The sequence below is a fragment of the Chiloscyllium plagiosum genome, unplaced genomic scaffold, assembly GCF_037043375.1.
Source record: "Chiloscyllium plagiosum isolate Xiang-an unplaced genomic scaffold, Cpla_swu_hap1 HiC_scaffold_7, whole genome shotgun sequence".
Lineage (NCBI taxonomy): Eukaryota > Metazoa > Chordata > Chondrichthyes > Orectolobiformes > Hemiscylliidae > Chiloscyllium > Chiloscyllium plagiosum.
In genome coordinates, this window is record NW_028270145.1 from 56,655,375 (window position 1) to 56,680,132 (window position 24,758).

Consider the following 24,758-nt stretch of genomic DNA (forward strand, 5'->3'; position numbering starts at 1 on the left):
AATGGAATTAAATCAATAGCAAGAAATGATATAGTGTCAGATAATGTAAAATTTATGTGGATAGAGTTAAGGAATGGCAAAGGTAAAAAAACCATAATGGGAGTTATGTGCAGGCCTCTAAACAGTAGTCAGGATGTGGGGCACGAAATACATCAGGAGATAGAAAAGGAGTGTAATAAAAGTGAGCTTACAGTGATCATGGGAAATTTCAATATGCAGGTGGACTAGGAAAATCAGGTTGGTATGGATTGCAAAAAAGGGAATTTGTGGAATGTATAAGAAACGGCTTTTTGGAGCAGCTTCTGGTAGAGCTCACTAAGGAACAGGTAGTTTTGGATTTAGTGATGTGCAATAAAGCAGACTTGATAAGGGAACTTAAGGTGAAGGAATCCTTAAGAGGCAGTGACCCATAACTTGATAGAATTTAGTCTGCAATTTGAGAGGGGAAAGGTGGAATCAGATGCAACAATATTACAGTTAAATCAAGACAGCTACAGAAGCAGGAGGGAGGAGCTGACCAGAATTCACTGGAAGAGGAGCCTAGCAGCAAAGATAGTGGAACGGCAATGACAGGAATTTCTGGAAGAAGTTCAGGAGACACAGCAAAAATTTATCCCTTGGAAAAAGAGAATGCTAAAGGGAGGACGAGGCAACCATGGCTGACAAGGAATGTCAGGGACAGTGTAAAAGAGAAAGCATATAATGTGGCAAAGGGCAGTGGGAAGCCAGAGAATTGGTAAGCCTGCAAAGACCAACAGAGGACAATGAAAAAAGAAATAAGGAGGGAGAAGATTAAATATGAGGGTAAGCTAGCCAATAATATAAAATAATATTGCAAGAGTTTATTTAGATATATAAAGGGCAAAAGAGAGGCAAAAGTGGACATTGGGCCATTGGAAAATGATGCTGGAGAAGTAGTAATAGGGAACAAAGAAATGGTGGAGGAACTGAACAAGTACTTTGTGTCAGTCTTCCCAAAAATTCAAGAGGGTTAGAGGGGCAGAGGTGGCCATCACCAAGGCGATGGTGCTATAAAAATTGAAAGGTCTGAAGGTGAATAAATAACTTGGACCAGATGGACAACACCCAAGCATTCTCTAGGAGATAACTGAAGAGATAGTGGAGATGTCAGTGATGATCTTCCAGGAATCACTGGAGTTAGAGAGGGTCCCAGAGGACTGGAAAATCACTAATGTAATCATTCTGTTTAAAAAGGGAGTAAGGCAAAAGATGGGAAATTACAGGTCCATTAGCCTGACCTTGGTCATGGGTAAGATTTTGGAGTCCATTGTGATGGATGAGATTTCTAAATACTTGGAAGTGTATGGTAAAACAGGGTAAAGTCAGCATGGTTTCATCAAGGGAAGGTTATGCCTGACAAACCTGTTTGAGTTCTTCAAGGAGGTAACAGGCAAGTTAGACCAATGTTAGCTGGACTTCCAGAAGGCCTTTGACAAAGTGCCGCACAGGAGTCTGTTGGATAAGTGCCCACTGTGTTAGAGGCAAGATACCAGCATGGATAGAAGATTGGCTTTCTGGCAAGAAGCAGAGAGTGGAACAAAAGGGTCTTTCCCAGAATGGCAGCGGTGACAAGTGGTGTTCCGCAAGACTCCGTGTTGATTTGATTAGATTCCCTACAGTGTGGAAACAGGCCCTTCAGCCCAACTAGTCCACACTGACCCTCCAAAGAGCAACCCACCCAGATCCATTCCCCTACACCTAACACTATGGGAAATTTAGCATGGCCAATTCACCTAACCTGCACATCTTTGGACTGTGGGAGGAAACCGGAGGAAACCCATGCAGACACGGGGAGAATGTGCAAACTCCACACAGACAGTTGCCTGAGGTGGGAATTGAACCCGGGTCCCTGGCGCTGTGAGGCAACAGTGTTAACCGCTGAACCACTGTGCCGCCCTGGGACCATAACTTTTCATTTTATATATTAATGATCTAGATGAAGGAACTGAGAGCATTCTGGCTAAGTTTGTAGATGATACAAAGATAGATAGAGGGATTACGAGTTCAACACGCGGCGAGACATCAAACAATTCTTCCGCCGCCTTCGCCTCCGCGCCTACTTCTTCAACCAGGATTGTCACCCACCCTCTGACGACCCCTTCTCCCGCCTCCAACACACCCCATCCACCTGACACCCCGTGCTGGCCTCTTACCTGCCCTCGATCTCTTCATAGCCAACTGCCGCCGCGACATTAACCGCCTCAACCTCTCCACCCCTTCACCCACTCCAACCTCACCCTCGGAATGTGTAGCCCTCCACTCCCTCCATTCCAACCCCAATCTCACTATCAAACCGGCAGACAAGGGAGGCGCGGTAGTAGTTTGGCGCACCAACCTTTACACCGCTGAGGCTAAACGCCAGCTCGCGGACACCTCCTCCTACTGCCTCCTTGACCATGACCCCACCTCCCAACACCAAACCATCATCTCCCAGACCATCCATAACCTCATCACCTCAGGGGACCTCCCATCCACCGCCTCCAACCTCATAGTCCCACAACCCTCCACCGCCCGTTTCTACCTCCTACCCAAAATCCACAAACCTGACTGCCCCGGCCGACCCATTGTCGCAGCCTACTCCAGCCCCACCGAACTCACCTCTGCCTACCTCGACACGGTCCTGTCCCCCTTAGTCCAAGAACTCCACGCCCTCCACCTCCTCCATGATTTTCGCTTCCCTGGTCCCCAATGCCTTATCTTCACCATGGACATCCAGTCCCTGTACACCTCCATCCCCCATCACGAAGGACTCAAAGTCCTCTGCTTCTTCCTTTCCCGCCGTACCAACCAGTACCCTTCCACTGAACCCTCCTTCGACTGACTGAACTGGATCTCACTCTGAATAACTTCTCTTTCCAATCCTCCCACTTCCTCCAAACCAAAGGAGTAGCCATGGGCACCCACATTGGCCCCAGCTATGCCTGCCTCTTCGTAGGATATGTGGAACAGTCCATCTTTCGCTGCTACACTGGCATCACCCCCCACCTTTTCCTCCGCTACATCGATGACTGTATCGGCGCTGCCTCCTGCTCCCACGAGGAGGTTGAACAGTTCATCCACTTTACCAACACCTTCCACCCCGACCTCAAATTTACCTGGACCGTCTCAGACTCCTCCCTCCCCTTCCTAGACCTCTCCATTTCTAGCTCGGGCGACCGAATCAACACAGACACTTACTATAAACCGACCGACTCCCACAGCTACCAAGACTACACCTCCTCCCATCCTGCCCCCTGTAAAAACGCCATCCCATATTCCCAATTCCTTCATCTCCGCCGCATCTGCTCCCAGGAGGACCAGTTCCAATACCGTACAACCCAGATGGACTCCTTCTTCAAAGACCGCAATTTTCCCCCCAGACGTGATCGGCGATGCTCTCCACCGCATCTCCTCCACTTCCCGCTCCTCCGCCCTGGAGCCCAGCCCCTCAATCGTCACCAGGACAGAACCCCACTGGTCCTCACCTATCACCCCAACAACCTCCATATACATCGTATCATCTGTTGTCATTTCCGCCACCTCCAAACGGACCCCACCACCAGGGATATATTTCCCTCCCCTCCCCTATCAGTGTTCCGAAAAGACCACTCCCTCCGTGACTCCCTCGTCAGGTCCACACCCCCCACCAACCCAACCTCCACTCCCGGCACCTTCCCCTGCAACCGCAAGAAATGCAAAACGTACGGCCACACCTCCCCCTTACTTCCCTCCAAGACCCCAAGGGATCCTTCCATATCCGCCACAAGTTCATCTGCACCTCCACACACATCATTTACTGCATCCGCTCACCCGATGTGGCCTCCTCTATATTGGGGAGACAGGCCGCCTACTTGCGGAACATTTCAGAGAACACCTCTGGGACACCCAGACCAACCAACCCAACCACCCCGTGGCTAACACTTCAACTCCCCCTCCCACTCCACCTAGGACTTGCAGGTTCTTGGACTCCTCCATCGCCAGACCATAGCGACACGACGGCTGGAGGAAGAGCGCCTCATCTTCCGCCTAGCAATCCTCCAACCACAAGGGATGAACTCAGACTTCTCCAGTTTCCTCATTTCCCCTCCCCCCACCTTGTCTCAGTCCCAACCCTTGAACTCAGCACTATATTCCTAACCTGCAATCTTCTTCCTGACCTCTCTGCCCCCACCCCCACTCCAGCCTATCACCCTCACCTTAACCTCCTTCCACCTATCGCATTTCCAACGCCCCTCCCCCAAGTCCCTCCTTCCTACCTTTTATCTTAGCCTGCTTGGCACACTTTCCTCATTCCTGAAGAAGGGCTCATGCCCGAAACGTCGATTCTCCTGCTCCTTGGATGCTGCCTGACCTGCTGCGCATTTCCAGCAACACATTTTCAGCTCTGATCTCCAGCATCTGCAGTCCTCACTTTCTCCTAGATAGAGGGACAGGCAGTATTGAGTAGGCAGAGATGTTGCAGAAGGACTTAGGTTAGGAGGGGGGGCAAAAAAGTGGCAGTTGGAATACAACATGGGAAAGAGTGAGGATATACACTTTGGTGGGAAGAATAGAAGCATAGACATTTCCAAATAGGGAGAAAATTCAGAAATCTGAAGTGCAAAGTAACTTGGGAGTCCTAGTTAAGGACTCTCTTAAGGGAAACTTGCAGGTTGTGTCAGTAGTTGGGAAGGCATATACAATATGAGCATTTGTTTTGAGAAGACTAGAATATACAAGCAGGGATGTAGTCTGAGGTGTAATAAGGCTCTGGTCAGACCACATTAAGAGTTTTGTGAGCAATTTTGGGTCCTATACCTCAGGAAGGATGTATTGGCCCTGCAGTGGGTCCAAAGAACATTCACGAGAATGATCCCAGGAATAAAATGCTTAACATATGAGGAACATTTGAGGACTTTGATACTCGATGGAATTTAGAAGGATGGGCAGGGATCGAATTCAATCTTACAGAATACTGAATGGTCAGGACAGTGATGTTGTAAAGACATTTCTATTAGCAGGAGAGTCTAGGACCTGAGGGCACAGCTTTAGAATAAAGGGAAGACACTTCAGAACAAAAATTAGGAAAAATTTCTTCAGCAAGAGTGGTGAATCTTTGAAACTCCTTGCCACAGAAGGCTGTGGAGGCCAGGTCACTGAGTATATTTAAGACAAAAATAGATAGGGTCTTGATTGTCAAGGGGATCTAAGGTTACAAGGGGAAAGCAGGACAATGGGGTGGAGAAACTTATCAGCCATGATCGAATGGCGGAGCAGACTCAATGGACCGAATGGGCCAATTTCTGCTCCAATGTCTTATAGTCTTGCGATGAATGAAGAGCACCAAGTGACTCTGAGTGAATGTTCATATTAGAGTGATCATATCATAAGGTTTAGATTAGCATTGGAGAAGAGTGAGGAACAATCCAATTTGAACTAGGGCTAATTTCAGTGCAACAGAAAGGGATCTAACCTCGGTGAAATGCAACCAAACAATCTCAGCAAATGTTTTAACAGAACAATGGGTGATCATTAAGAAGACGTTTCAGGTTCAGGATAGGTACATTCAAATAGGTTGAAAAAGAAAGTGAACGAAAGTCAGGGCTTCTTAGATGATGAAAGGTTTGATGGAAATAAATATGCAAATAAAGCCTTCATGCAAGAATCTCAGGGGAACGTAGCACGAACAGCCAAGTTTCTGGTATTGAGACTGGCTCTAATGCAATGAGGAGTACGTCGGCTTCCAAGAGATCAACTGTGTTAGGGGAGGTGCAGAGAGACGTTTCAGTGGCCAGCAGCGAAAAATCAGAATGGTGTGTTGCTTCCCTGGTGCCAGGATCAAGGATGTCTCAGAGAGGGTGCAGAATGTTCTCAAGGGGGAGACGGGCCAGCAAGAGGTCATTGTCCACATCGGAACCAACGACATATGAAGAGAAAAGGTTGAGATTCTGAAGGGAGGTTACAGAGAGTTAGGCAGGAATTTAAAAAGGAGGTCCTCGAGAGTAGTAATATCTGGATTACTCCCGGTGCCATGAGCTAGTGAGGGCAGGAATAGGAGGATAGAGTAGATGAATGCATGGCTGAGGAGCTGGTGTATGGGAGAAGGATTCACATTTTTGGATCACTGGAATCTCTTTAGGAGTAGAAGTGACCTGTACAAGAAGGACAGATTGCACCTAAATTGGAAGGGGATTAATATACTGGCAGGGAGATTGGCTAGAGCTGCTCGGGAGGATTTAAACTAGTAAGATGGGGACCCAGGGAGTCAAACAGTCAGGGCAGGCAGGGACAAGGTAGGACTAATAAATTAAACTGCATTTATTTAAATGCAAGGGAAGGCAGATGAACTCAGGACATGGTTAGGAATATGGGACTGGGATATCATAGCAATTACAGGAACATGGCTCAGGGATGGGCAGGACTAGCAGCTTAATCTTCCAGGATACAAATGCTACAGGAAGGATAGAAAGGGAGGCAAGAGAGAAGGGGAGATGGCGTTTTTGATAAGGGATAGCATTACAGCTGTACTGAGGGAGGATACTCCCAGAAATACATCCAGGCAAGTTATTTGGGTGGAACTGAGAAATAAGAAAGGGATAATCACCTTATTTGGATTGTATTATAGAGGCCCTAATAGTGTGCAGGAAATTGAGAAACAAATTTGTAAGAAGATTGCAGTTATCTGTAAGAATAATAAGGTGGTTATGGTAGGGGATTTTAATTTTCCAAACATAGACATAAATGTTAAGGGTTTGGATGGAGAGGAATTTGTTAAGTGTGTACAAGAAATTTTTCTGATTCAGTAGGTGGATGTACCTACCAGAAAAGGTGCAAAACTTGACCTACACTTGGAAAATAAGGCAGGATAGGTGACTGAGGTGTCAGTGGGGGAGCACTTTGGGGGCCAGCGACCATAATTCTATTAGATTTAAAATAATGATGGAAAACGATAGACCAGATTCAGAAGTTGAAGTTCTAAATTGGAGGAAGGCTAATTTTGACAAGATTAGGCAAGAACTTTCAAAAGCTGATTGGGGGCAAATGTTCGCAGGTAAAGGGACTGTTGGAAAATGGGAAGCCTTCAGAAATGAGATAACGAGAATCCAGAGAAAGTATATTCCTGTTCGGGTGAAAGGAAAGGCGAAGAAATTACCTCAGATTACAACAGGATCTTGATCAGATGGATTAATGGGCTAAGAAGTGGCAGATGGAGTTTAATTCAGATAAATGCAAGGTGCTACATTTTGGGAAAGCAAATCTTAGCAGGACTTATACACTTAATGGTAAGGTCCTAGGGAGTGTTGCTGAAGAAAGAGACCTTGGAGTGCAGGTTCATAGCTCCTTGAAAGTGGAATCGCAGGTAGATAGGATAGTGAAGAAGGTATTTGGTATGCTTTCCTTTATTGGTTGGGAGGTCATGTTGCAGCTATACAGGACGTTGGTTAGACCACTATTGGAATATTGCATGCAGTTCTGGTCTCCTTCGTATTAGAAAGATGTTGTGAAACTTGAAAGGGTTCAGAAAAGATTTACAAGGATGTTTCCAGGGTTGGAGCATTTGAGCTAGAGGGAGAGGCTGAACAGGCTGAGGTTTTTTTCCCCTGGAGTGTTAGAGGCTGAGGGGTGACCTTATAGAGGTTTACCAAAATTATGAGGGGCATGCTTAGGATAAATAGACAAAATCTTTTCCCTGGGGTCAGGGAGTCCAGAACTAGAGGGCATAGGTTTAAGGTGAGAGGGGAATGATATAAGAGAGACCTAAGGGGCAACTTTTTCATGCAGAGGGTGGTACGTGTATAGAATGAGCTGCCATTAGAACTGGTGGAGGCTGGGACAATTGCAACATTTAAGAGGCATTGAATAGGTATTTGAATAGGAAGGGTTTGGAGGGATGTGGGCTGGGCGCTGGCAGGTGGGACTAAATTGGATTGGGATATCTGGTCGGCATGGACACATTGGACCGAAAGGTCTGTTTCCGTGCTGTACATCTCTATGACTCTATAATCAAGTGCAAAGGATTGAGATATATAGTGAAGAAGAAAATATGACTGGTAAAAAGAGAATTAGAATAGAATGGCAGCTAATGTGAAAGGGAGCTCCAAATTATTTTGGGGGAAGGAAGCAATAAGAGGTCAGAAAGAGCCTACTAGGGTTTTAAGAGGATGATATATGATTGGCAGCATAGCGTGACGTTGTAAAATTTGAGAAATTTGTATCAGCGTATACTAAGGAAAAAGATATTGACAGCAAAGTTCCCAGCAAAAATTTTCAATAAAAAGTGTTTATCTGCATTCTATTTCTTCTATGGAAGTCTGTGCACTAAGACTTCAGCAGTCAGTTTGTTTCCTCCGTACCAACACATATCGTGGTGAATCTGGTAATGTTGCGGAGCTGTGCCAAAAGAGAAAATTGGGACTATATTAGTTTTCACACATCACAATCCAACTCAATCCTACACAAACCCATGTCTAAATTGTCGTTGGATCCTCTGAAAATGTTATAAAAGAAATTTACAATGACTTTCCTCTTGAAATGATAAAGAAAAACTTGCTGCCCCACTCTCAGAACATTAGAATTAACCAACCAGGGAGCAATCATTAGTTCAAGAGAATCTTTGGCTCAGTTCAATGAGAAAGTAATTAACAATTTCAAGAACTGAGTATTGCATTCCACAGACAGCAGCCTCAGGTCTGGTAGCTTGCTATTCTTGCGCTCTCAGACTATTATAAACCGTGCCGTTTTCTGGCAACCGCAGGCAAGCCGTCTGTCAACGTTAGTTCTCCCATGAAATGGGATCCTCTGCACTCTCACTAAAATTATTCACATTAGACATGTATTGAAATCCGGTCCGGTCCTCATGACGGGATTATGCCCGAAACGTCGATTCTCCTGCTCCTCGGATGCTGCCTGACCTGCTGTACTTTTCCAGCACCACACTCTCCACTCTGATCTCCAGCATCTGCAGACCTCACTTTCTACCGGTTATCCTGATATCAGCTTAAGAAATACAATCTTATTGAAGATAACAATGGACATGATAGACTGGCAGATTATTGTTAAATAAATTAGAGTTGCGAAACATTTGAAATTTCAATGAATTGGTATCTATTGAGATACACTGCAATATCTTTACAACTTTAGGGATTGTAATGTAGTCCAACAATTACACTGCTCCTTCAAAATGTAGGTAAAGTGCTAAAGGCCTACAAGTTACCAATGCATAAATATTGCTAGACATTGATACTCATGTACTGGTATTTAAAACAGCTTTGAACTGATAACCTCGATTTGATAAGTGATTAAAATTTCATTCCAGGTTTGCAGAGTGTAATGATGGGCGATACAAGTAGCTCCCTTAGTTGGGCGAGCGCAATTGGTTTAACCGGAATACCAATTCCATCAAAAATGCTTTTGTAATTATCAATAATATTTTCAAACTATAGTTAGCAATACACACACTACTGTTTGCAATAGCAAAGGTCGCAGTATTGTCTGTAGTTGATGAAATGTAATTAAAATGCGAGACGATTCGCTATCAAAATTTATTATTCCATTGAATGTAAGGACTAATGTATTAAAATTGAATTACAATCTCCACTTCAGTGTTGTCTATGTACCATATTGTTTAAAATACTGCAAGAGTATTTTTCTATATTAATTTACTCCTCCCCAATGCCCAACACTCGTGAGTTCCAGCGTCTCAATTTCTTATGTTTAATTTTCCGATATCAGTTTGTTCCCGTTTCAATGCATCAACGATGGTTTACATTCTGTGTAAAGCGACAAATCTGTTAGAATTTCCCGAACTTCCCAATTTCCTCAATTAAAATTTATATACTTAAATATTTTCTCATTTGTTTTCTGCCAGTGAATTCCATAGTCTTTGCTTCAGTGTCTCGCCGCGAGATAATTGTAATAGTTGTGCAGCGAAACATGTAAATATAGCATTTGTGTAATGGAATTGTTCATTTGCAAATTCAAAGTTTGCATCATGGACCTATCCGATTCTATTTCTTGAAATCTGAGTGGTGTGGCAATTTACTCCTTATCTGATTATTATTTTCCTGTTAATTTCAATTTGAAAAAGTCAACATGAAATAATAATTATATTCCTCAGTAAAACAAACATAGACTGGCAATACCATGTTGCGAAGTCTTTGTATAAATTTGGGATAATAACAGGTGTCACGACTGGAACTTTCGCTATCCATCTTGTCTTGGTTTATTCCTTTGTCACATGGTCATTAATCCTGCCTTTTCATGCCTCTTCAATCATGTAGGTGTGTGGGATGGAGTGTTGTTAATGGCGGGAGGAAGGGGGATTGTAATAGTCTGTATGTAGTCATACAGCCTGCTTTTCGTTTGCTGCCGATTTGGGAAACATTTTCTTATGTCTGCTACAACGTATTACACCATGTCTTGCGCAAATCGTCGAATGAAATTGTATTTCTCATCTAACTCATCTTGGTAACAGTTTCTATTGCGGCCTTCTATACCAGTGTGCCACATGCTTCCCATTATAACTGAGTTCGAAATCCACTGTTAGACAGCCCCTCCCGCTACTAGCCATTGCCGCCTTTCTCATTTCTTCCCAATGTCACCCTCTCACTCTGCTATTCGCGCTCGATTCTTCGTCACTTCATTGCAATTGAAATTCTGACGAAATTATTCTTACCACTCTAATTTTTCCTTCGTGTCTAAGCCCGCCCCTCCTTTCACGCTGTTTAAAACATAACGCCCTGCTTTAAAAAGTCGTAATTTGCCGTCAACAAGTTCACAACTCAGAATGTGTCCTTACATTTTTTTGTCCTTAAGCTGAAAGTGGAAAGAAGTCGAATAAAGAGACTCCAGCAGACCTGGACTGTAGGTGTCTTTTCATGAGGCACCTCACTATCGGTTTGACGAGCTGCGACGCCCTCTGCTGCTCAGTCTTGCTCACTGTTTACTACAGTTCCCGAAAACAATGGTCACAAAGCAATTGCAAACCAACCTACAATGTCCGGCATTTAATTTTTAATGACACCTCAAATGGACATGGACATGGGTGGGGGGGAATGTAAAAAAGACTTACTTTATTTTTAACTCTAACTGGTTATGTGTGAAATGGAGTGGATGTACGTTGATCGAGAGCTTCCTTAAGAAGTAAGATTCGCGCCTCCAACAAAGAATCGATTTAACAGAATCATAGTTTGAAATCTGTGTTGTAAAGTCTGCCATTTAGGTTCCTTTCGTGTCAGAAATTCTGGAATCCGCAGCTAAAAAGTAAATCTATTGTTAGATACTCCAACCTTGCTGAGTTGCACCTGCTCTCCATGATCAGAATTCAGAAACAAGGACTGAAACCCTGAAGGCACCAAGCGGTACCTGCTGAAAAGTCACGTCACTCCAGAAGAACGGTAGCGGGCGGTAGGTTTCTGCAGACAAAGCAACCTGGTCAATCTTGTCATGAGACATTTTGGAGTAGAGGAGGTGATGTGTGAGTCATTCGCGCGTCGTGTCAGAGAAACGGACGATTCACACTTTTAAAACAGCAAATCAAACGTACTTCTGAAAAAAAAAGGTCATGCTGAACGGAATTTTTGTACTCTATTTATATTCAGACGTCGTTTCCCTTGGAGTATTAAAAGCGCCCTTCATGCTGACAAAAACTTGCATGTAAGGATCTAATTTAGTTGTCGGGAGTCAGATGGTCGAGTCTGCTACCTGGGCGTCTACACAAGACGGTAAGGTCCTCGTCATCGTTCACCTGAAACATACCATTTTATTAGAGATTACCTTCTTCTGTACCAGTCATTTTGATCATGTTCACTGCCAACTTTCCCGTGCCCCTGTGCATTCATGGAATTATAGTTTTAGAAGTTTAAAATCCCAGCGGGTAAGTGAAACCGGTCTTAGAAAAAAAATGGAAACGTCCGACAGCATTGAACTTGAATGTGAAGCACATTGTGTCCCGATGCCATCGAGTGGTCCAAACATTGTCAGTGTGAATTACATCTTAAGTAATCACTGTATGGAAGCTCGCTTGTACTAAGAATTTTGCTCTATTTCTGGATGGATTGTTGCAATTTTAATTATATATAATTGTGTTATCAAAGGGGATTTGTGCTTTGCGTCATATCAGTTCTTTTCATTTAATGATTTCCAACCCAAAGGCTCTCACTGACTAGTACACTCCTTATTTTGTAGTTTGGTCAAATCGTTTTGGACAATATAAGAATCACACTCAGTGTAACAATGCTGTCTGGTCCTGGGCACTGCGGCTGGTTAATTCATCAATATTTTTTGCATAAACTGATAAAAATTGACAATGACCATTACTCCATTGTTGACTGACAATTGTTGTAATCTATGTGGGGGAGATGGCACTGCCCTACTGAAACGCTTACCGTTCAAATGCATATTGTAGGTTGCCTAGCGGTGAAGCAAAGGCAACAGAAATTATTCCAGTCGATGCAGTTCATGTGATCTTTGGTCTGCGTTAGAACTGGTAAACAGGTTGTTTGATATCTTTCCACCTTTACCCATTGCTGTTTGCGATTACGCGAGACATGCCGGTGCCAGCGCGATCCACCTTCCATCAGAGCACGACAGCGCCCTGAATGCTAATAAAGTGAAATGTTTGAAAACGCACGACCGTCCTCAAAGCCCACTGTTCTCACACACGCAAGCACACAGACACGCGGGCTTAAAGCATAACTAACAAGGCTGTCTTGTTATTCTTTTCCTTACAGAAGCCAGTGTCCTTACGTTGAAAAGACAGGATTCGAAGGAAGACGTCAGCCCCAGTTAATCGAGGACCTCGCGTCTGTCAGAACCGATGGCATCTTCTGCTCCTTCATCTTCGAGCGCGAGTCAAGACTCCAACTCAACAAATTTACGGCCGGCGGACAGAAGCACAAGTAAGCGATTGCCGCCTCATTTTTTAGACAACAAACGACGATGACTGTACAAGCTAATGGTTATTCTGCGGACAGAAAGTACTCCAAGGAAAATAATAGATGAATTAAAGTGCACGCTAACTACTGCTAAGCGGTGTTAAATCACCAGTGCCGTTACCTAGTTAAAACGTATCACAATGGGGTCCTTTAGCGTGCCAGACCTGTTAAAGTGCTGATAGTTTACTCAATTGTATTTTTTTCTTTGTTTACAACAGCTGGAAGCTGCAATTCTTTTCACACCCGTGGAAATAAGCCTACAGCTGTATGTAAAATAAGTCTTTTAAGCAATAATTTCATCGCGGTTTAGCAATTTATGAAATGCACTTCGCTCATTATCGCAACAAACACTTTTAGTGCAGAGGCTGAGTGCACATGTAATTATAGGAGAAAGCGAAGGCGCCTGATGCCGCTAATTGTAGCTCTTATGAACTCGCTAATAGCTGCGACGGTACAGAGCGAACCAAAGAGAGCTATTTAACTGGCACGGATGAGAATGGCGCTGATGGATCTAATCAGCTTACTACACTGCCTCAACAATTTTGACATCAGGTACAAAAAAAATAGTCGAAGACATAATCGACACTGACAAAGAAAAACTTATCAGAAATAAAGACGGGCATTCCGATCATTACACGTGTAATGTCTCTGCCCTCAAGGCGTTCAGACGCTTCCAGGCGCAATTATTCTTTCCATCTGCCAAGACGGACAGGCTAACCGAGAATGCGTTTTTATTTCTGACAGTCCATTTTCAAACTTTAGAATCATGAAATTGATACTGCCCCACTTTGATTACTTCAATGTCTTAATGCTTTCTTACACATACATGTATATGTTGATGTGTGTATATTACGCATATAACATATACATGCATTAAAATGATGTAGTCGTGAAATTCACACGTTCGTGCTTGTCCTTGGGAAAACGATTGTGTAGGAATAACTCCGGCACACGGTTTATGATTTAGCCCAATTTAATTCGACTTGGCAAAGCCAGATTTGAAAGGGAATGTACAATGTAAAGCATATAAATGTGTTTTACAACTCAATTAATAGGGAAGTAAGTTAATAAATGCTCATTTTGATGTAGCAAATTTAATAGTCAGTAAATATGAGCGTACACGGCGTGTATTTTTGTGCTTTCGCCTGTAATTGTGTTTCATATTTGTCCGAGCCCTACATCATTAGTTCATGGCGTGTTTGATCTCCTAGTCACTGACCTGAGGCGCATTTGTCTGTCAGTTTTTTTTTGCGCGTAAGTGTCATAAAGAGGCTTTACCCAGACTCAAAAATCGACAAAAAGGACAGAGATTGGGTATGCAGCTGTCCTTACCTCGCTAAAAAAGAAACAATGACGGAAAATCAGCTGCACAGCTTCGACTTTTGCACTGCCCAGAATATCAAAAATAACATTTTTTCGTAACTAATCCCAGATTTGGAACATGAATCGTAATGATTAGTCAACATAGATAAAGGGATAACCTTCTCTCGAGGATATACTCACGACGTCTAAGGGTGTAACCAACTGAAATTTGTAATTAGCATTTTTCTTTGGATAATACGATCTAAATATACCTTCCACCAAATTAAATCCTTATTTTCAAAGATTCTTCCCATTCCAATCTCTAAAAAGTTGACAAGTACCTTAACATACTGTAAATTTCTCCAAGAATGATTTCTATAATATATCTACCTCACGTGCCTTGGAATTTTAACATTTCAAACATTTAAAAAATTCTCCTTTTTTTGAATAGGAGGCTATTGCACAGGCTTTATGACGCTATTAGTGTTTATTCGAACCACAAACCGGGCTGTAGATCTGTCAGACCAGGCAGAGACGTCCAAATTGCTGTTTCATTCAACCGTTAAGATTAAGCAAAACATATACCCTTGTACTGCACTTTCGATATTATTAATTAACATAAACGATACGAACGTGTGCTTACTGTAGGCAAACCACATGGACGACATTTTGTGTAGGAATTGAAGTGTCTCGTGTTTATAAAGGTCGTCACTCAATATATTTCATTCTCGAGTGTATAATGGACACAATGATCCCTGTAATTCACGACGCAGAACTGATCAGAAGCCTAATTGCCGTATGAATTGGTTAGATTACGAAATAAACAGTTGCAGAAATCATTAATATGCAAAAATGAGTGCAATCCTGCTTTAATATATAAATATGGATGGATATTTGTAAAAACGATTGATGTGAAATGCTGAGACTCGTGTAAACCAGTACAATATTTACTGGTTGACTTCCAGCCAAGCAGATCCGAGCTTAGTCAAATACCATTTTTCAGCTAATTAATTTCTGGGACACTCTTCCGACCTCATTTCACGCCAGTTTGTTTTAAGCTTCCAATTTCCCAAAAGTGTGCCAACATTTATTAGGTATTCAATCTTCGGACGAACTGATTATTCTATTTGGAATTTAAAGAAGCATTCAAAAAGGAGAATAAACAGAATACCAGAGAATACTTGCACTGTATTAATACTAGAGCCACCGTCATTAAGTATTCAAGTGTGTCAATCCCTGGCTGCAATAGTGCAGGAATTTCTGACTGCTTCATGTGGAGTTTGGATTTTCATCTATTAGAAAACATTATCAGGTCTCCCGCGTAATATTAATTACTGCATTTCAGGAAGATGTTGCGTTTCGGAGGACACCTCGGATACTATGCAAATACACTGTTCAAATTTCCTTTCCTTGGGTTTTAGAAGTTTTATGAGCGCGATTTATTATTTTATGTGTATAGTTATCTGAATAGAAGTGTAATGCAGTCACGGAACGTACTTAAATGGTTAGATATAGAGACTCTACAAGAGGATACACTCTGTGGGTGTGTGTTCACCGTTTTTTCATTGTTCCCGTTCCAGCTTATGACACTTGGTGTGGAGTTGCTCACGGATGTACAAGAAAACTTGGTCTGAAGATCTGCGGTATGTTCTTCCATATTTTAGATTAAAATGTACCGGTCTATAAAACGTAATTGATTAATCTAGAAATCTATCGGGACAAGCCGATACACGTGCAAAGCAACCTGATTCCGCCCAGCATGGGTCAATCCCCTAACTTGCTTCAATGGTCATCTTTAATGTTACACCAATGTCTTTATTATAAAAATAATTCATTATAAAATCAGCGGATCGCCAATGTTTCTCACTTTTTAAAAGTATATAATACAATGGCATAACTGGTGAATTCTTTAAGATGTATTATAGATAGAATACGCGATGAGGAATATCTAATGCAGCAACTAACTTGTCCTAACTTTGCTCTAGTTTTCAATATTATATACGTATCGTATAAGGAAGCCACCAACACGAAATGACATGGAGAGCTGATAATTATTTTACATGCATGTATTGGTGGGCAACGGCGTTGTCTACGGTAGATTAGAATGGAAATGCTAAAATAACTTTTTGAGCAAATGTCATTGGAAACAGAGGCAGTTCTTTACACGGCTGATTCAATGCAACAATTTATTTCGCGCTTTTCACACTCTGTGGGCGTTCCAAAAGGCATGGCAACCGATGGGGTTTTTTAGTGACTTAACTGTAAATATACTCATTTGTGGCTTATAGACAAATACCTCAAGAGTTAGTCCTGATGAAGGGCTTTTGACCGAAATGTCGATTTTCCTGCTCCTCAGATGCTGTCTGACCTGCTGTGCTTTTCCAGCTCCACTCTAACCTAGACCCTAATTTCCACTGCAGTCCTCACTTTTGTTTTCCATGAAAACATGTTTGGTGGTGCTGGTTACAGACAAAAATCCCTGCTTTTTAAAAGAATTTGGTTTGGGATCTTTTCGGATCAACTTGCACTCCTTTTAATGTCTGATCATGGGGGGGGGGGGGGGGGGGAATGAGGGAATGTAGCACTTTCTAGGTACTGCACTCAAATGTCTGCTAAGGCTATCGAGTCCCGGGTCAAATATGCTAGTTAATACTGCAACCGATTTAATAGGTTTGTCAAGAATTTAAAAGCATGATCATATACAATAGAAATTTCGGAAAAATGGGTAAAATACCTTTAACAAGACAAAGCTGAGCAGCGAGATGAATGATAACTTTGGTCATCTCACATTGATAACTTTGTGAGTCAAACGCCTTTCGTTTTAAGATTCACTTACTTTTTCTTGCTGCACCAAGTGAAATACCGAAAAAATATAGTTTTAGGTGAAATGTGGGTTGACTTCTGCCCCTGAATGATATGAACGAGATTCTCTTCATTCATTCTATTTGTTTTTTTATTACAGAGATCTGGTTCAAAGAGGAATAGGTTTATTAACTAATTAGGTCTGACGCCATAAATAATCATGTCTTCTGTCTTACATTGCAATCCAGTTGCTTTGTGGTGGACTGCGAAGACATGGATTAATGCTTTTGAATCCCCTTCCGTAAAAAAAACTCAGGTGGTTTTAAAAAGTCACTTCAGTCGCTCGTTGGCTCCTCCTACTGGATGGGACAAGTTTAAAACTTGCAACTTGAGGAAGTTTTGGAACTTAGGTATCAGCTAAAGGTTAAAAAAAAACTCAAAATGGTGCGATTTAAAACACTGGTTATTAAAATAAAGCCTTACTGAACTTTGTAATAAGTGCTATGAATCCCGTAGAGTTCGCATTCCGACCCGGAGCAAGTGTTACTTTACGGAGTGAGCATTTAAGAATTTCTTAAATCACTGTAACTGCTAGATAATTCCAAATTACCAATTCCACGCATTCCTATTTTTTCACAGAAAACAACAGTATTTTACAACAATTATATACGAGACATATGCGACTATGCTGCTTTCGTAATCCAACTGTCTCCACTGACAAAAGACTCAGTTTTCGATCTAAACACTATTGGATTAGATACTCCTGTCAATTTGAAAACATTTCATCCGCCTCGATTTCGGAGCTTTGCTAAGTGTGACTTTGTGCTAACCAATGACGATAGTTTTACAGTGGGAAGGAGATGTTGTTTTAACCATGAACAAATCTCAACAAACCCGAAAATGAATTGTAAACACCTTGATGAATCTCGTGCAATTAATTCCTAAGCAGTAAATTTAACCATGATCTGACTATGGGGAAATCGGATTGCTTTCACTGGTAACAATTAAACTCGATCTAGATTGCGTTTCCTTATATTATTTCTTTAACAACTCAAGGTCTGGGGTATCGGCTATCTGTTGAACCCTGGGAAATTCTCCCAATTAAACGTCACAGATCTTAGCCCCCGCTCAGTTCTGAACGTTTCTTTGCTGGCATCATTCCATTATCCTGCGTGCGATGTTATTGAGCTATCTATTTGGAATTTCAATTTTCCTGACCAGGTTTTCAGATTTAACTGTTGCTGTTCCACCCCAAAATCACAGGTGTAATTCCAGGGGTACTTATCGCCCAATCTTCCATGATAACTACACATTCTTAATGGCTCCAGATTCTAGAAACACAGACAGAAGAGGGTCCTTTGGCCCATCGCGTCTGCACCGGTAAAACTGACTCTGAATCTACACTATTCCCACTCCCCAGCACTTGGCCTATTGCTTTGAATCGTATGACACTCAATTTCTCATCTAAGCACTTTGTAAAAGGTGTGAGGGTTCCCTCCCAGGCAGTACATTCCAGATCCGCCCCCACCCACACCCGGTCCGTGACTCTATTACCCTCACATCCCCTGTTGACCTGTCTTTCACCTTAGAGTTATACCCCCTCATTATTGACCCATCATCTAGGGGGAACAGCTACTTTCTACTCACCCTGTCCATGCCCCTCATATTCTGACACATCTCTATCAGGTTGCTCCTCAACCTTCTTTGCTCCAAAGAGAACAATCTGAGTTTATCCAGCTTCATAACTGAAATGTTCAATCCCAGGCAACATCCTGCTGAATCTCCTCTACATCCTCTCCAATGCAGTCATGTCCTTCTTATAATGTGGTGACCAGAAATGCACACAGTACTACAGCTGTGGCCTAACTAAAGTTTTGTACAGCTCCCACATGACCTCCCGACTCTTTTATAATCGATGCCCCACTGATATCGGCAAGGGTCCCATGTGCATTCTTAACCGGCCTATTAACGTATCCTGCTGCCCTCAGGGATCTATGGACAATCGTCCCAAGACCCCTTTGTTCCACTGAGCCTCTTAGAGACTTGTCATTCATCATTCTTAATATTTATGGTACAATCGGCGTGAAAACATAATTAATTCTTCGGTATCCCTTAATTGCAAAAACAAAGCGTTGACCGTTTTGGGCTGATGCATGAAATCTATTTTGTTGATCCCACAATTTCCCTTGACACTCCATTTCAGCGGCACCAAATGCACTATTACTTTATTGTGTAAAATTTGCACCCGAGAACGAAACATTTTACTCATGAGCAAAATGAATTCGGCCACTAAACGGCTTACTGATGGCACAGAATAACGGTGAAGGGGGTCTGGCTCTGGGAGTAAGGACTGTGAAAGGAACCTCACAGACTGCTCCATCTGGCGGCAGGATATGGCGTTACTTCAGCAGTTTCGAACTACAGGTAAATAACAAGTTGGATCTCCACCAGCTCCAAACTTTGCATTGCAAGTCTGGAATATACACGTGAGCAGATCACTCAGTATGTTTTGAGTGAGTTAATCCAGTCGCTGCGGAAGGGAAGTAGATTTTTGTTGTTTTGTGGCCCACATCCAATGATGCCAGTTCAGAAAATAATTTTGTATCCTCTCGGACATTAAATTGCGAAAAGGAGCTGCTGGTTTTTAATGCGCTGCCTTGGATCAGGTTCTTACAAAGGCCATGTAGACAGAGTTAAGGTTTCACAAGATGCCCCCGTTATGCTGTTAAATGGCGAAAACTCTTATAAATATTTAAATGTGAAATATTCTATTTACTGAGATAATCACTCTTCCAGATCAGTGATCACTGTTTCGGGGACGGGATGCATTAAATGTTACGAACAGAAATGAAATGTTATTGCCGAGAAGAATGAAAAAAGGTGCTTTTATTCGGTATCGTGGGTTTGCAGCCCCTCACTTCTTATCTGGCCAAGCACCGCCTTCCCCCAGGGAACAGATTAATGGAAAGCTTATTAAAAATCTATTCGTCACCTTGCTGTTTTCTGAGATAGCGCCATCAGCAAGCACGACCTCTGCAAATTACTACATAAATGCAGTCTAGCCTGGACAACCTACGAAGAGCAGCAATGGTTCGCGTAGGGTTACTTGTTAGGTTAATATTTCTCAACAAAAGGCTGGCACCTTTAAGTCAAATGATTTCTATAAAATATGGCCTTTCTTTAAAAAAAACACAGAAAAATAGCCAAGGCTGGTGAACGCTGTGTGAATCGTTACATGTGGGAAACATACAGCTCACATAAACGACATTTGAAATTCTGCACGCATGTTCCAAAGGATTGACTTGCAATTACCTCGCGAACATTATTAGCCCTCACCAGCAGAGAAAAGGCGAGCATGTTTACAAAGGAAACAATTCTCCTTGCTCGTCAGCCGAACGTTTCACACGAGAAATACTTTATTCACGTTGGTGACTGGTCAAATGCCAGCGGTTCAAAGCCGAATAGCTTCTGCCGGACTCGCTGAATACGAGCCCGGGGTTGAGTGAGAACAGCACTCATTCTGATTCAGCGAGGTCTGATCAAAACCGGGCCAGAGGCAAAGATGGAACCAAAAAAAATTTCCTGGCGATAGCCCGGCATTCCCACCGTTTTGACAACGGTTGAAGTTGCCCAATTTGAAATAATTTTGATACAATGTTAATCACTCTTGAAGTTCAGATTAAAGACTTTATTTGAGCAGGGCTAAGACTGTAATGATCTTTGTGGCTGGAACTAGTAATTGTAGCGAAAATTATCTCTAACTCTAATGGAACTATATCAGCTATTCAGTCGTGCAATGATCTAGATAGGAAATGAATCTCGAGATGTCGAGATTTACATTAGATATAGTTAGCACGTTTCAGTAAGCTTTCATCCATCATTACTCCCTTCATTTTGATAGATTGGAAACTTTAGCCGGAGGCTTTTTCCGACTCGTGTATTTCTTTCTTCCAGAGACTGCTTCTGGCCGTCCAATGTGTCGGGTTTACTTAGCAAGAATTTACCAGTACACTAAATAACGAATATTTGTTTTTGCATGGTTGGTTTTGTGCTGACGACATCGTGACCGCACCCTCCCACAGGCAAATACTCATAAATTCTCTGTTGGGGGTCACAGCGCATCTCTAATAAGCAAAATCTTCTCACTTGCTACACATTATCCGACTAGCATTCCTTGTAAACGACACGACAACAACACAATATGTTTGGAAGCGGAAAGAGACCATTTCTGACCGGTCTTTCTTGCAACAACATAGGTTTTTTGCAAAGGACCAACAGCATCGAGGATAAAAGCAGGAGCGTAAATTCTATGAAAGACCGTCAGTCCTCCAGGAATCTGAATACCAGCGAAAACAGCGAAAGGGACTCGATATTCAGGCGCACGGAGACGGATTTTTCCAATCTCTACGCCAGAGGTAAGTTCTGAATAATAGAGAATGACTTTGGCGAAAGCTTGCAAAAGAATCGTGTACAATGGAAACGGACTATTATTCAATCCCTGGGGCAGCATGCTTACATTGCTCAATGTATTCTATGAATCTCTAGTTATTTGACATGTTACCATATTTGTAGAAAAAGGTAAGAAAAGGATGCTGCCAAACCTGCTGAGTCAATCCAGCAGTTTCTGTGTGTTTTATTTCAGATCTTCAGCATCCGCAGTTCTTTGTTTTATTGTTCCGAAAATCTAGTTCCGTTGAGAGCTATTTCTGAAATTTGTGTTTGTTGAGTGCGTTACTCTTTAACACTGGATGGCGTCACTGCATTTTAAAATGTTTGTACTTTTAACAGTGGAATGGATTTTGTTCTTGAATGAACGGTACAGTGTGCAGCACTCCGCCGGTTTGTATGTTTCATTGAACCAATGAACATCGCAATGTTGCTTTCATGCTGTATATCGTAAACTACGTGTAACATCTGTTCGTTCTCAGACTTGTTACCAGCAAAAAATGGAGAAGAGCAGACCACCCAATTCCTTTTGGAAGTGGTCGACATTCTCCTCAATTACATCAAGAAAACTTTCGATAGGTCCACGAAAGTACTTGACTTCCATCATCCCCATCAGCTCCTGGAGGGAATAGAAGGTTTCAACCTGGAGCTTTCAGACAATCCTGAATCTCTAGAGCAGATTTTGGTGGACTGCAGGGACACACTCAAATATGGCGTTCGTACAGGTAAAGTTCACAATCTCACTTACAACATCCTTCAAGGTTAAAACCACGTTTTTGTTCACAAGTTGCCAAAAATCTCAATTTCTTTATATCAGTTTTTTTTTTGCCTTTTCCTGGTTGAATAGAAAATGCCCACTGTTTCTTACAAAATGTAGAATAAGAGGTTTATGGCTGTGCTGTATGGACCATTTTGAATTCCTCATGGGCCGGCGTTGCTATTGACTGGTATTTCACATATCGTGTTCTGGGTGATGGGAGTGAGGTTTATTCTATTCCAGACATAGATCTTAACATAGTTCCATCATCTGAAAATGCAACCTATACATCTACGTTGTCAAATGGATGAACATACAATGTGTGCAAATTGGGAACTGTTAGGGTGTTCTGTTTCAATTCCAGTAGCTCTTAATTTATCGCAAATCGGTGGAACAGAAAGGTTATAGCCTGGGTGTCAGTGAGATAAGTACCTTGCTGCTGAAGTTTGCCATAACTTACTGACCTACTTAGCTCCAAGGAGCAGAGTCAATCTCGTGTGTCGAGACGTGATTAATTTCTAGTTGTTGACTACGGCATGACTTTTTTTATACCACCAGATCTAAAGACAGTAGGAACAATAAAACTGGCTAGAATATAATACGATACTTTATTTCCTACCGACTGAATAGAAGTCATTTGTGAAATCAGGACTGAATAGCAGAAATCATTGTAATCCTTTCCATAAGCAGCCTTGGTCAAATTAGATACGGCCATGCACGATATTCATATCAAACATTTCACCTTCATTTTCATCTAATTTTGGGCGACGATCGTGATCAAATCGAAAGGCAATTATTTTTCTCTGAGTGTCTGCTCTAGATGTTGTCAATTCATTTAAAACATGAACTTATGGAGAACACGTTCAAATCTGGCCATTCCGCCTACTCGCAGCCAGTAGTGAGTGTCCCCTCAGCTTCTGGCTTTATTGTATTTTCGGGCAGTTCTCAGTCACCGTTCTTCGGCTGGTGAATAATTGGTTATTCACAGATCCCCGTTGACATAATCCCGTACAGTTGCATCCTCCTCATTCCGGAACTCATCTCGTTGTAATTAATTTAACGCAGTCAACCGTTTGACTGATCATAACAGGGAGGTGATGCACACATGCCGTTGCCAGGATCCTGGTCTAAAAGATGCCGTAAAGAAGGTACCATCGAGCTCGGTGGGGTTCTCGATGTCTAACCAGGTCGGATAAGATCTTACGGCCAAATTTCGATTTCAGTTTTCAGCTAGTCGCTTCTGAAAGCGGCATCTAATGCAACTCTGACAGTAGCTGCCACCGGAATTGAAGTGCTACCGCTTAAAAAAAACATAAAATTCCTGTTCTGCACACAACCAGGGCCACAGTCATGATACAGGACCTATTAGTTACTACTGCGAATATAAATACATGCATAACATTGAGTAGTTACCCAGACGGAAGATGCAAACATCGGATGCCATAGTGTGTGAGATCCTCAAACTGACGGTGTGCCTCATCTTGTGGAATATTACACCCCTCCCCCCATTTCTACACACTTAAGGAGAGCAATGTCGATATTGATTTGGATTAAAATGAGGCTCCTACACAAAGTGTATTCCTGTGTCCCTGATCCTGGAAGATTTGGTGCTGTCATTCAGAGCTAGTGACAGAAAGGAATGATATTGTGTGCTGGCCCTGTTTCATGCGCCGTGCTATTGTTTCCTGACAATTCCCCATCTCCAATCCAGCATTTCCAAATTATCTGAAGAAAGGAAAACGCTGTTCTCGTCGGTCTTCACAAGACTGGCTACTAAATAGATCCCTCCCTCGGTTTATCATTTTTACGTAGAGCATAAACACAGTCAGTGCATTTCACCCCTTCTGATCAAGGGTCAGTGGACGCTGTTTTCTCTCCTCAGATGCTGCTAGACTTGCTGAGTTTTTTTTCGGCAATTTTTGATCTTGTTTCTGATTTCCAACATCCGCAGTTCTTTGTTTGCTCGGTGTGTTTCAAACTGCGAATAGTTCCCGTCACTTTCCCCCCACATACTACAAGTCCCCGTTGCACATTAGCTCCAACACATAACACTCCAACAAACGCAATCCGTCCAGTATCAACCGAACGGACCGAATTAATTCTTTATAACCATCATTTGTGCTAAACGATTATGCTACAAATGAAGCTTCATGTATATTGGCAGGAAAACCACGATTTTTACCCTCGTTTCCCCATACTTGATATTGATAAATACTGCAAGAACTGTATTTTAAAGTGAAACGTTATCATTTAATCTTGAGTTGGAGAGGGCTGACGTATTGCCAGTGCATTGAAATTTATACTTTTCAAGTTCTTAATGTGTATTTATATTTCTAAGCAAATGCGATCAGTCTCAGAGCTGAATAGTTGTTTTTACAGATTGTTTAACGAGGACTTTGTCAACATTGTGTCCCAGTCCAGGTTTCTCGGTGAAACTCGGAGCTGGCTGCCGTAGTCTGTTGATTCGTGTAATTAAAGCCCAATGAACGAAATGTGCGTTTAATGAAAAGCCATCTTCGAAAATAATTTAATGCAAA

The 24,758-nt window shown here is 42.3% G+C and overlaps 1 protein-coding gene across 3 annotated transcripts in view; it reads left to right on the forward strand.

Annotated features, from left to right (window-relative positions):
- The first annotated feature begins 11,110 nt into the window (after nucleotides 1-11,110).
- LOC122551587 (glutamate decarboxylase 1) overlaps nucleotides 11,111-24,758 on the forward strand; it is a 63,388-nt gene continuing 49,740 nt past the window's right edge. Inside the window, exons 1-5 of one of the 3 annotated variants that reach the window (XM_043693707.2) lie at nucleotides 11,111-11,702; nucleotides 12,711-12,878; nucleotides 15,797-15,859; nucleotides 21,275-21,433; nucleotides 21,947-22,189. In XM_043693707.2, the coding sequence (XP_043549642.1) occupies nucleotides 12,797-12,878; nucleotides 15,797-15,859; nucleotides 21,275-21,433; nucleotides 21,947-22,189 (547 nt within the window). In that variant the 5' untranslated portion in view covers nucleotides 11,111-11,702; nucleotides 12,711-12,796. Of the gene's footprint in view, nucleotides 11,703-12,261; nucleotides 12,467-12,710; nucleotides 12,879-15,796; nucleotides 15,860-19,396; nucleotides 19,443-21,274; nucleotides 21,434-21,946; nucleotides 22,190-24,758 lie in introns of those variants that run through there. The other 2 variants (XM_043693709.2, XM_043693711.2) reach the window with 2 other exon arrangements.